At 41.0% G+C, this 12,977-nt stretch overlaps 1 protein-coding gene across 2 annotated transcripts in view; it reads right to left on the bottom strand.

Annotated features, from left to right (window-relative positions):
- The window catches only part of SAMD7 (sterile alpha motif domain containing 7), a 28,511-nt gene extending 16,426 nt beyond the window's left edge, over positions 1–12,085 (bottom strand). Inside the window, exons 1-4 of one of the 2 annotated variants that reach the window (XM_003256433.3) lie at positions 11,836–12,085; positions 8,206–8,305; positions 4,086–4,212; positions 2,349–2,473 (exon numbers count right to left, since the gene is read on the bottom strand). In XM_003256433.3, the coding sequence (XP_003256481.1) occupies positions 2,349–2,473; positions 4,086–4,171 (211 nt within the window). In that variant the 5' untranslated portion in view covers positions 4,172–4,212; positions 8,206–8,305; positions 11,836–12,085. The remainder of the gene's footprint in view (positions 1–2,348; positions 2,474–4,085; positions 4,213–8,205; positions 8,306–11,835) is intronic. The other variant, XM_003256434.2, reaches the window with a different exon arrangement.
- Between the last annotated feature and the right edge of the window lie 892 nt (positions 12,086–12,977).

Genomic DNA, 12,977 nt, shown 5'->3' with positions numbered 1-12,977 from the left:
GTCTCGGCTCACTGCAACCTCCCCTTTCCGGGTTCAAGTGATTCTCCTGCCTCAGCCTCCCAAGTAGCTGGGACTACAGGCATGTGACACCACACCTGGCTAATTTTCATATTTTTAGTAGAGACGGGGTTTCACCACGTTGACCAGGCTGGTCTTGAACTTCTGACCTCCTGATCCGCCCGCCTTGGCCTCCCAAAGTGCTGGGATTATAGTCATGAGCCACCACGCCTGGCCTGCAGTGCAGCTGTTTTACTAGTCTATTGGCCCGTTGTCTGTAATCACGGGCTACAGATTACTGGGTTATTGTTGCCAGGTGGCTTCCATCCAGGATCTGCTGTTGGACTGTCTCCTTTGGTCCTTGAACCAATTTACTGGGTGGGCCCAGTTCCAGATCTGGCCCTTGCTTGGATGCTTGCTCTCGTTGCAGTTAAATGGATTCGTGACCTGTGGTAGAAACACGCTCAAATCCAGGCAGGCCAGTCTCTTCACTGACCCAGGCATGAGTCCTATTTCTTTCTGTGTCAGGCTTTCCCTTCACATTGCTCCCATCTGTTAAGAGTTGTTGAAATTGTGGAGCAGGGATAAGCATAAACTTATGAATATGGTTTTGGGGGGGGATAGAAGATACACCAGTTTGAGCTTCAACATTGTGAAGAAATTCTCACCTCCTAGTCTCTCCTGAGCCCTCAGAAGTCATGTTTTCACCAACGTGACTCTACTGAAATTGCTCATATCAAAATATCTGATGACCTCCACATAGTGCTAAATCTAATGATATATTCTCAGTTTTCATCTTACTTGCTCTGCAAATGGCACACTTGACACAGTTGCCCACTCTCTCCTTAAAATAGTCCAGTGTAAAATGATTGTAAATCTTCTGACCACAAAAAGTGTTAAATATGGCCAGGCGTGGTGGCTCACACCTGTAATCCCAGCACTTTGGGAGGCCAAAGCAGGTGGATCACTTGATGTCAGGAGTTCCAGACCAGCATGGCCAAAAGGGTGAAACCCTGTCTCTACTAATAATACAAAAATTAGCCGGGCGTCATGGTGCACACCTGTAATCCCAGCTACTTGGGAGGCTGAGGCAGGAGAATCACTTGAACTGGAGAGGCAGAGGTTGCAGTGAGCCGAGGTTGTGCCATTGCACTCCAGCCTGGGCAACAAGAGCGAAACTCCATCTCAAACAAACAACAACAACAAAAAAGGTGATAAATATGCCAGATAAGGCATATGGTAATTAGCTTGATGTAATGATTCCACACTTTCTTCCCGTGGCCTCCAGGCCACCATGCTCTCCTGGGTTTCTTGCTACCTCACTGGTTCCCCTCGCTTGTTTTACTTCTCCCTTGCTTGCTCTTCCTCGTCTCTGGACTCTTAGTGGGTCCCAGAGATGCTCCGTTTAACTCTTCTATCTACACTCTCTCCATAGGTGATCTTATTTAGCCTTATATATGTTGATTACTTCCAAAATTATATCCCCAAGTTGTCCTCAGACGTTCTCCCTGCACTTCAGCTGCCTTCCTGACCTCTCCGCTTGAGTGTCTGTTAGGCATCTCAGATGTAATATGAGCAAGCTGAGCCTCTGATATCTCTCCCTCCGCAAGAACTCTGTTCCTTCCACAATCTTCCTTAACTCAATGAGCAGCAACTCCATCTTTCCAACTACTCGCACCAAAATTTTTGATGTCATTCTTAGTATCTCTTTCTTCCACCTTCCACATACACGCTGTGAGAAAATCCTGTTGTTTCTACAATCAAAATAATTACAGAATTTAACCACTTATTATTATTCCTACTGCCACTATCCATGACCAAGCCATCATAATCTTTTAGCTCTTCTAATGCCCACTAATTCCCATCAGTTTATTCCCAGAACTTTGATCCCGTCAGGTTTGTCCCCATCTCAGAAGCCAGACTTATTCTGGTAACATTTAAGTCAGACCATGTTGCTCTTTTGCTCAAACCCCTTGATGGCTTCCCTTTTTACTCAGAATAAAAGCCAAATTCTCACTATGACCGTCAGGCCCATGTAAACTGCCTTAAGCCACATTAATTCTCAGATCTAATCTCCTCATAACTTTATCAGTTCCTCATGTGTAAGATAAGACAAATAGTAATACTGCAGTTCTTCATGTTATTCATGAATAAATTGATACTTAGAGGAGTTAAGCAGCTTACACTTGGTCACACAGTGGTAGCACCATGATCTGAACCTAGGTGGGGACTACAGAGACAACCACCACACAGTCCTGCCAAAATTTAGCAGTAAAATGATGGCAAACTTGATGCATCCATCCAGTTCAAAATGACTCCACAGATGAGATCAAAACTTCTACTGCTCATACCTGGGTAGATCCGACTGGACAACACATTTGGCATATTTGCGTTTGGTGGAACAGAGGATCCAAATTGGGAAGGAACGCAAAACTGTCTTGGGTCAGTTGGAGCTACAGTGGAAGGCAATACCTCTCTGAGAACAAAAAGATATAAAATAGATAAAATGAGGTTGGAGTACACAGTTTCCATGGCTGAGACAATAAGATTTTTTTATTGCCATATGGGATTCTATCATCTCTCCCCAAAATGAAATACAAAAGTCCTGGAGTCTTTATGAGTTTATGGAGAAATATGGTGGAATGATCGGGAAGTAGTCTACTAATGAAGGACTGACCCAGCTGACAACAAAACGAGAAAGCAGGAAAGGAAAGTTTTAGGGATGTCTGGAAAAAAATATTTAAATAAATCAACACTGCTCTCTGATTTTTCATGACCAACAGTCTACTCTGGCCACAAATTCTTTTCTCATTTAATGGACATACTTTGGTTGGGTTTGCCATCTGGGATCAATGTTTGAGTACCTGGGTGGACAACTTATTTTTCTAAACTTTAGTGGTCTCTAGAAGTTCCACTTTATTGTTTACACACCATAAACAAGAATAAATAATGGGTTCTGCTTTCTCTCCTGAATGTCAAAATATTCTAAACAAAAAACAAACAAGGGAAGGTAAGTTATTCCCAGAGTGTGCAACCCAAATACTTGTAATTCACTTTTTATTGAAAAGAAAGAATTGTTTCTTCACAGGAAATCCAGGGTACCCAGTTGTTACGGACTTGTTTCCCCTCCCCACCAAAAAATTAGCATGTTGAAGCCTCAATCGCCAATGTGACTGTACTTGGAATAGGGCCTTTAAGGAGGTAATTTCGATTAAATGATATTATAAAGGTAGGGCCCTAATCCGATAGTACTAGTGTCCTTTTAAGAACAAGAGATACCAGGGATCCCTTTCTGCAAATGCACACTAGGAAGGGCTATGTGAGGATACAGTGAGCAGGTGTCTGCCTGTAAGCCAGAAAAAGAGACCTCACCAGACACCAACCCTGCAGCACCTTGATCTTGGACTCCCAGCTCCAGAACCACGAAATAAAGTTCCGTTGTTTAAACCATCCAGTATGTAGTATTTTGTTATTTTTATTTATTTGTTTATTTTTTTTGAGATGGAGTTTCGCTTTTGTTGCCCAGGCTGGAGTGCAATGGCACGATCTCAGCTCACTGCAACCTCCACCTCCTGGGTTCAAGCGATCCTCCTGCCTCAGCCTCCCGAGTAGCTGGGATTACAGGCCTGCGCCACCACGTCTGGCTAATTTTTTGTATTTTTAATAGAGATGGGGTTTCTCCATGTTGGTCAGGCTGGTCTCAAACTCCTGACATTGTGATCTGCCCACCTCGGCCTCCCAAAGTGCTGAGATTACAGGTGTGAGCCACTGTGCCCGGCCATCTGCAGTATTTTATTATGGCAGCCCTAGAAGACTATTACTCCAGTGTTTGCACCTGCACAATGCCTGTCATATAGTATGTGCTCATTAGTTATTTGCTGAGTGAGTAGGTCAAGCAGGTCTCAGAGGAGAAATGACAGCAGATGTCTTGAAGGTGAGGCCAGCAGGGTGTCTTGACTTGAATTACTGCACCACAGTTCACCGAAATAATATTAGGCAATAAAACAACACTGGACTTAACATCATTCCAAAACGTAATGATTGTCCATGTTGTTCTTTGATCAAACTATTATATTGAAGAGAAATACCTGTCCACAGTTGGAGGCCCAAATGGTGAGGGGATCAGTGGGATTGTCTGCTGCCCTGTTGGTGTCAATAAAGGGTTCACAGCCATCACCGGGTTTGTCTTCAATATCTCTCGCCACTAATGGAGTTCTAAAAAGAACCAGATAGACACTTTGACAAATAACTCTGCTTTTTGTGAACTATTTGAACTCTTCTTGAACACAATAAAAGCCTTTTCTATTTTCACAACACTTGGGAAGACTGGCTACACCAAGCTTTTAGTTACACAAAAACCCCAGATACAATTGTAGAACTCAGTGTTTTATCAGTATGCCCTTGGAATTTGTTGCAGAGTTCACAGGTAATACCGTACCAAACAACAAGCAATAATAAAATTAAACCTGTTTTGCAAGATTACAGAAATACCAATGTCCTTTCTTTTTTGTTGTTTGTTTTTTTTTTTTTTTTTTTTTTTTTTTTTGAGATGGAGCCTCAATTTTTGCCCAGGCTGGAGTGCAATGGTGCCATCTTGGCTCACTGCAACCTCTGCCTCCCGGGTTCAAGCGATTCTCCTGCCTCAGCCTCCGGAGTAGCTGGGATGACAGGGGCGGGCCACCATGCCTGGCTAATTTTGTATTTTTAGTAGAGACGGGGTTTCACCATGTTGACCAGGCTGGTCTTGAACTCCTGACCACAGATGATCCACCCGCCTCAGCCTCCCAAAGTGCTGGGATTACAGGCGTGAGCCACCGTGCCTGGCCCCAACTTCCTTTCTTACAACTTACTTTGGCTCTTACATTTCCAGAGGCACAAATGCATAAATTCTCCCATATGTTCAATCTTTGGAAAAATATTCCTGTTTAGTTGGTAAGATTTAACACCAGAAAATGAGGGAGGAGAATATTTTTAATGTCTAAAAATATATCTAATTAGAAGGGATATAGACTGCACGAGACTGTATTTAATTAGAGCTAGTGACCAAATTATAGCCAAGTTTACATAAATACAAATATTCATATGCTTTACCTTCAGAAACTAGTGATCAGAAAAAAGGACTACTGTTAAAGGGATGACAGTTTTCCTGACATTTTCTTGTTCTTTAATATCCTTTGAATGATTTTAAATATAAAAACAAGTACTAGTTGAACAGGTCATTTTAGCTTCTCCTTCATTCTCAACTCCCACTTTTAAAATATCTGAGAGCTCTGAGACAGAGAGTAGAACAATGGTTACCTGGGAAGGGTAGTGGGGTGGGAGGAGGAAGGGAGGATGGTTAATGGGTACAAAAATATAGTTAGATAGAATGAATACGATCTAGTATTTGATAGCACAGCAAGATGACTACAGTCAACAATAATATATTGTACATTTAAAAATAACTAACTGTAGGGCCAGGTGCGGTGGCTCATGACTGTAATCCCAGCACTTTGGGAGGCTGAGGCGGGTGGATCGTTTGAGGTCAGGAGTTCAAGACCAGCCTGGCCAACATGGTGAGACCCTGTCTCTACTGAAAATACAAAAAGTAGCCAAGTGTAGTGGCGCACGCCTGTAATCCCAGCTACTCAGGAGGCTGAGGCAGGAGAATTGCTTGAATCTGGGAAGTGGAGGTTGCATTGAGCTGAAATGGCGCCACTGCACTCCAGCCTGGGTGACAGAGTGAGACTCCATCTCAAAAATAAATAAACAGGCTGGGCGTGGTGACTCACGCCTGTAATCCCAGCACTTTGGGAGGCCGAGGCGGGCGGATCATGAGGTCAGGAGATCGAGACTAGCCTGGCTAACATGGTGAAACCCTGTCTCTACTAAAAATACAAAAAATTAGCCAGGCGTTATGGCGGATGCCTGTAGTCCCAGCTACTTGAGAAGCTGAGGCAGGAGAATGGCGTGAACCTGGGAGGTGGAGCTTGCAGTGAGCCGAGATTGTGCAACTGCACTCCAGCCTGGGCGACAGAGCGAGACTCCGTCTCAAAAACAAAAAAACCATAAATAAATAAACAAATAAAAATAAAAATAACTAAGTATAATCGGTTTGTAACACAAAGAAATGATAAATACTTGAAGTGATGGATAGGCCGTTTACCCTGATGTGATTATTATGCACTGTATTCCTGTATCAAAATATCTCATGTTCCCCCGTAAGTATATACACCTATGTACCCATGAAAATTAAAAATTAAAAATTAAAAAAAATTGGATTTTCTTATTGTTTTTAAAAATCTGAGATACCTGCAACTATGTATGAAGAAAAAGATACTAGGAAGAAAATGTTCTGCTTTTCAAAGTAGTGACCTTTATTTCCTTGTGTGTATTTGATTAAATTGTGTGTTTGATTTAATTTTTAAAATAGAGGTTAATTCATTCACATGGTTCAAATACTAAAAATATAATGGTATTTAAATATACAATCACTTTGTTCGCTTCTTTTTCAGACCTAACCCCACTGATCAAATTGGATATCCAAGTCCATGGATCACCTAACATCAGCTTTTGCCATTCATACATACATATTAAAGTTCTTTATCTCCATTTACTTTCACTGTATTTCTGTGAGGTCAGTATACTTTCCTCTCTGACAGTGGCCTCAGTGAGTTTAGTTACCACCACACAGTCAGGATTAGAATAAAAATCTCTGCCAGGTGCCTGTAAGCCATGGAGGATGCCAGCAGAGAACACAGGCTGGGTCAGAGGTGGGCTGGGCTCATAACTCTAGCGAGGACCCTGACCCGCAACTTGCAATCTCAGGTGCTCCCCATGGGATTCGGTGCACAGCTGCCTTCTTCCCTCTAGACCATTTACAACAGAACAATGGGGGACACTACTTGGTGTTTCATTTTGAAAAATTGTTGAACTTTGATTTGTGTCATGAATTGATGGTCTCTAGCAGAAGTTTGAACTTACTTATGAGTGAGATAGAATTTTTGATGTTACAGGCTCTATTTTGTTTTTTGTTTTGTTTTGTTTTGTTTTGAGACAGTCTTGCTCTCTTGCCCAGGCTGGAGTGCAATGGCATGATCCTGTCTGACTGCAACCTCTGCTGCCCAGGTTCAAGCAATTCTCCTGCCTCAGCCTCCTCGGTAGCTGGCATTACAGGCACTCACCACCACACTTGGCTAATTTTTTTGTATTTTTAGTAGAAACAGGATTTCGCCATGGTGGCCAGGCTGGTCTCAAACTCCTGACCTCAAGTGATCCACCCACCTCAGCCTCCCATAGCACTGGGATTAGACGTGTGAGCCACCACGCCTGGCCTATAGGCTCTATTTTGTACAGCGGTTATCTAGAACTTACTTGTCTAGCATAAAAGAAACTTTACCCATTGGACAACAGTTCTCCATTTCCATCACCCCCTAGCCTCTGGCAACCACTATAATATTTTGTGCTTCTATGAGTTGTACTATTTTAGACACCTCAGAGAAGAAGAATCATGCAGTATTTGTCCTGCTGTGACTGGCTTTTTCACTTAGCATAATGTCCTTCAGGTTCGTCCATTGTGCATGTCAAAATGTGTTAAGAGGGTAAATTTCATGTTGAGTGTTCTTGCCACAAAATCAAACAAAAACAAAGGGACACAAGAAAACTTTAGGAAGTGTTGGCTATGTCTGTTACCTTGATTAAGTGATGGCTTCATGGATTATGCGTATGCCAAAACTCATCAAATTGTACACATTTAATAGGTGCAAGTCTTTTATATCAAATTTTCCTCAATAAGGCTATTTTAAGAAATACAGGGCTCAGGCTGGGCAGGGTGGCTCACGCCTGTAATCCCAGCACTTTGGGAGGCCGAGGTGGGTGGATCCTCTGAGGTCAGGAGTTCGAGACCAGCCTGGCCAATATGGAGAAACCCCATCTCTACTAAAAATACAAAAATTAGCCAGGTGTGGTGCCTGTAGTCCCAGCTACTCGGGAGGCTGAGGCAGGGGAATTGCTTGAACTCAGAAGGCAGAGGTTGCAGTGAGCCAAGATCACACCACTGCACTCCAGCCTGGGCAACAGAGGAAGACTCTGTCTCCAAAAAAAAATAATAATGATAATAATAATATATATATGGCTCAGCTTGTATCCTATGTGATGTCTGAGACAAGTCAGGAAGAAGGAGAAGGAAAAAGGAAGAAAGAGAGGAGCAAGAATTGCTTAGAGGCTCACCACCTCTCTTCCTCATACATGTTACCTTTAGGAAAAGCCGTGGAGATGAATCACCAAAAGGAGATGAGATTGTCTTACTTTGGAATCCCCAAAGGAGGCCCTAAGACAAGAACTTAAGTACAGTAGTTTATTTGGGAGGTAATCCCAGAAAGCCCGTGTGAGGGAGTAGAAAAGCAAGACCAGGAAGGGAAAAGTCAATAAAGGGTGAGTGAATTAACGTGTGGGTTTTCACTGTGGGCAACTGGTGCTCAACCCTGCTGGGAGCCCTCTAAGAAACCTATGGTACACATCTCAGCATTGTCCTCATGAAGGACAAAGAGTTGGCCCATCAACTTCTGTTGGCCATTGGTTGAGGGCACAGTTCTTCTTTGCATATGGGTTATGCTTGAGCTAGACACAACAAGCTCCTGTGGTGCAGGAGAAAACCTTCAGACTGAGAAAGGGAGATGCAGGTGCTTCAGATGGGAAATGACTTCCATGGTTGCAGGTGAACTCAGAAGGAGGCCAAGAAGATGTAAGGTAGGGCAGCAACGGTGACTAGTGCTATTGAGGCAATGTGGTAGACTTCTAATGTCATTCCACTAAATAATTGGCACAAGTGCCTTTCTTCCGAAATACCAGGTTTGCCAGGCTTAGACATATCTATATGAGGCTCTGTAGGGTTCATTGTCTGCAACAAAACAGCAGGATTTTTTTTTTCACCATTAGTCACAAGTTATGTGAAATAAGTGGGAGAACTCAGTGCTATTTAGCCAATGGGAAAGGACAAGTCTTATCTAATGTACCATTAAAGCTATCCTTGGTACCACATCTGTTCTGATTCCATGGTTCTTGGGTCTGGCTTGCTTTCTTTTTACAATGCCAGGGGGGTGGTTCATTGTTTTTTAATCAATCCACCAAATTTTAATCCAAAACGCAAGCTATTCCAAGTGCCTGCAGAAATGTCCACATGTCATGGAAGTCCCTGGGCAGGACGATGAGTCATTGGCATCTGCAGCTCCTGTGTGTTACAGTTCTGGGCTCCACTTTGCTTCCTTTGTTTCGTTTAATCCTTGCACTTATGAACTAGTACTTATTTACTTATCACTATCATATCGACTGATGCCCAAATTTTCCTTAAAGAAAAGGATTGCCTAGTTTCTTTTGTGCCTGTTAGCATGCACGCACCTCAAATTACATAGTTTTAACTTTTATTTTTCAGAGAAATTTTCGGTTCACAGCAAAATAAAGTGGACAGTACAGAGAGTTTTCACATCTTCCCCCAACACACACGTGCACAGCTTCCTCACTATCAACATCCTGCATCAGAGTGTACATTTGTTACAATCAGTTAAGCTACACTGATGCATCATTGCCACCCCAAATTCATAGTTTACGTGTGGATTCACTCTTGGTGTTGGACATTCTATGGTTCTGACAAATGTAGAATGGCATTTATCCACCATTACAGTATCATACAGAATAGCTGCACTGCCCTATTTGCTTCAAAAATAAAATCAGAATACTATTAAGGCAACGTTCTAAGGTTGATCTGATCTTTCCCATCATCAGCCAGGTAGATACTTGAAACTCCAAATTTGTGTTGCCTTAAAACCATTGTTTTGAGGCTACTGAGTCATATGATCAAGCATGAGCCTTTAAATGCGAACTTTCATATTTTCAGGGCACCCCTTTCTATTTTAGACACATGTAGACAAATTGTAAACTAAGGTCACTTTGCAGTAGCAGATGAAATGCTCAAGTAAAAGTGCAGACTGGAATATAAATTTTCAGTGCAGAGCGTGTCTGGTAATCCCAAAGTGAGGGAGTGCAGTGGTGCTTAGGTCTGCATTCAGGCTGGATTTCTCTGACCCAGAGCTCTAATCCTGGATGCCCAGCACATTAGGGGGATGAGGACTCCTTAATCTCTGTCTTCAGGCTCTTACCCTCAACAAACCCCTCCAGGCAGCACATAGACGATTTACCTAGTGCTAATTCTGTCTCAACTGATTAGGGCAGTAGTAGTAAAACACGAACTTCATGAACTAAAGCCCTTGCCAAATCAGCAGATATTCACGGAATGATTTCCCAGTGCCCAGGAGCCAGGTGCCAATTTTATTATATTTGTCTGTTATTGGCTATACTGTGATCATTCATTAAAATCAGTGCAATCTGAGTTTAGAAAATCCTGGATTTGAGCAATTGTACGTAGAATATTTATGGTATGTATGATGCATGTTTTCTGATTACATACATTAAAATGAATTAATTTTTAAGTAACTGCTGTATCTGGTAAGTTTTTGTATGCGAAAAGTAGATCAGTAGAATTAAATGTTTCCACAGTTCTGAGATAAATAAATGTAAGCTAAATACGTGTAAATTCTTAAATTAAAATGAGAGCAATCTTTACAATTCAGGCCTGGCTTCTTGCGAGTTTTCTTGGCCTTCTTTTAGGCAGTACCCCAACAACTCCAAAGTAATTCCTCCTACTTATGTTTTGCAGAGGTCTTTGTAGCCCATCTGCTCCAACTCTGCTCTGAGCACAACCCAAATAGGCCTTCTCCTTGGTCTCTCCATATCTTGCTCCCCTTCCCATCTCTGCCAAGGACAGAGGAGAACTTTAGAAAGACAGTTCATACTGAAGCACTTGGCAGTGCTGCTAAAATGTATTTCACTTTTCCTAAAGGCATAAGCTTTAGTACTTTTCTAACTGCTTTTCACCATAGCACATACCCTGGAAAGCATTGAAGACAGTGGGTTATGTGCTGGCTACTCTCACTTCTTATTTCTTTTTACTCTGGAAGCTCATTTTCATTAGATCCATCCGTGCCTTCTTGAAATGTCAGGTTCTAGGCACAATTACAAATATCGTAATGAAAAAGGTAAACCTTTGACATCATTAAATAAGTCAAAATTATGTAATTTCTACTGGACTCAACATAATTTATGTGCAACTACACTTTGTGTAAATTATGTTCACTTTCTTCAAAAGATTGTGAAACAAAGTTCATTATATACAAATCTGTAGAGACTAAAGTGAAACTCTAGCAGTACTCATATAATGGAACTGAATAGTAGGTATTTTAGTTAGTCTTAAAGAATGAATTAAGGAATATCAATATAGATTTTATTTCATGATTATCAATGATTGTTCCTTAATGTTTTTCTGAAATTTTCTACTCTGACATTTCATGGTTCATACCTCATGACAATTTTTGGAATATAGATATCTGTAGTAATGGGGGGACATTAAAATAATAATGTATAGTAAATATAGAGCAGTAACACATAGAGGTAGGTACTTAATCTATTTGAAGATAATAAAACAACAGTAAATTTACATACAACTTTGAACTGACTTTATCTTAAATAAACTTCATTTTACTTTCACTTAAAAAACTCCAAGAACTAAGACCAGGCAGTGTTTATTTGGCAGGAGTTGTATATCATCTTTGCTTGTTAGTAACATCAGTCAAGTAGGAATTTATTAGCTCACATGCTGTTAGTAATAGAGCCAATAAAGTTTACACATAAACCTAAGCATTTCTTCCTTCATGATAAAGATGTCCTTTTATTTTATATGTGCAACATTTTACTCAGAGTAACTAGCCTCAATTTTGGACTAATCAATGTGTAGAGTTACATACTTACATCCTCTACGAAGGCTTCTTGTCTTTGATATTGCAGATGGAAGAACCATACAAAGACTTTCTGGCCTTCAACTGCAGAAGCTTCTCTGGCTGCAGGTTGAAAGATACATCTGACAATTCTTTCAAAAATGGTCTTAATTCAGTTTAACCTTGCTTTAAATACAAATTCAACTAAGTTGATTAGTCCTATTTCATGACAGAAACTTTGCCCTCTGATATCCTCTACAGATAGGCTAAAAGATGTTAAGCCCAAGGAAAGTGCCCTGCAAGGTGCATAAACCTGTCTCAGAGCTTAGCCTTTAGTGTAATCCTTCCTTAGCCTTTAAGATGCTTTGTGGGCATTCACTTAATACCACTGTTCAACTTGACACAAAAGAAATATACTATGCAAATAAGTAATAAGCTTTTCTTTGATGGAACTATATAGCCTATTCCGTATTTCAAACAGGTTTCAAGTGGAAACATTTCTTTTGCAAGTAGGAAAAAACCTAAGTTATTTTCCACAGAGCTGAAACATTTGATGAAAGATGGCAGTCTATTTTAAAAAGAAGCTTCTATAATGGACAACTGTACTTTAATTCTCACAGGCAGTGAGAAAACCCTTTATCATCTGTGTGAGAGCTGTGATCTATATAAGAGGGAAAACACAGAATTTTGAAAATGTGACCTGTTATATTTGCTAGAGAAACATTTATAGCTTTGAAAAGAACATCCGTATTTTTTTTATTCCTAGTAATTTACTAGTGGGAAGTACAAAATAAGAATTGAATATAAGAAATTTAAGTTGTGTTTCAAGTAATGCTTTAGGCTTCCAGTTTGAAGATAACCTGCTCCTTTGTTGACACACATTTTTATCATTGGCTGTTGAACTCGTTATAAGAAATAGCACATGGAACTGACTGTATTTATTCCAGTTGTTGTTCATAAAGCAGTGGTCAACAGCAGGGACTTAGATGACCAACAGACTCCATAAGCCTCAGCACCACCACTCATTAGCTGTATGGCCTGGCCAAGTTACTGAACTTCTCTGAGCCTTAGTTTCCTCAACTCAGAAGAGCCCTTCTTGGGAAAGGGAAGGCAACAAGGTAGACAAAATGCTTGAATAGTTCTCACTAAACGTTAGCCATTATGTTAGGTAACTAT

The sequence above is a fragment of the Nomascus leucogenys genome, chromosome 11, assembly GCF_006542625.1.
Source record: "Nomascus leucogenys isolate Asia chromosome 11, Asia_NLE_v1, whole genome shotgun sequence".
NCBI classification, from domain to species: domain Eukaryota; kingdom Metazoa; phylum Chordata; class Mammalia; order Primates; family Hylobatidae; genus Nomascus; species Nomascus leucogenys.
This window is presented reverse-complemented; position numbering and strand designations above follow the sequence as displayed.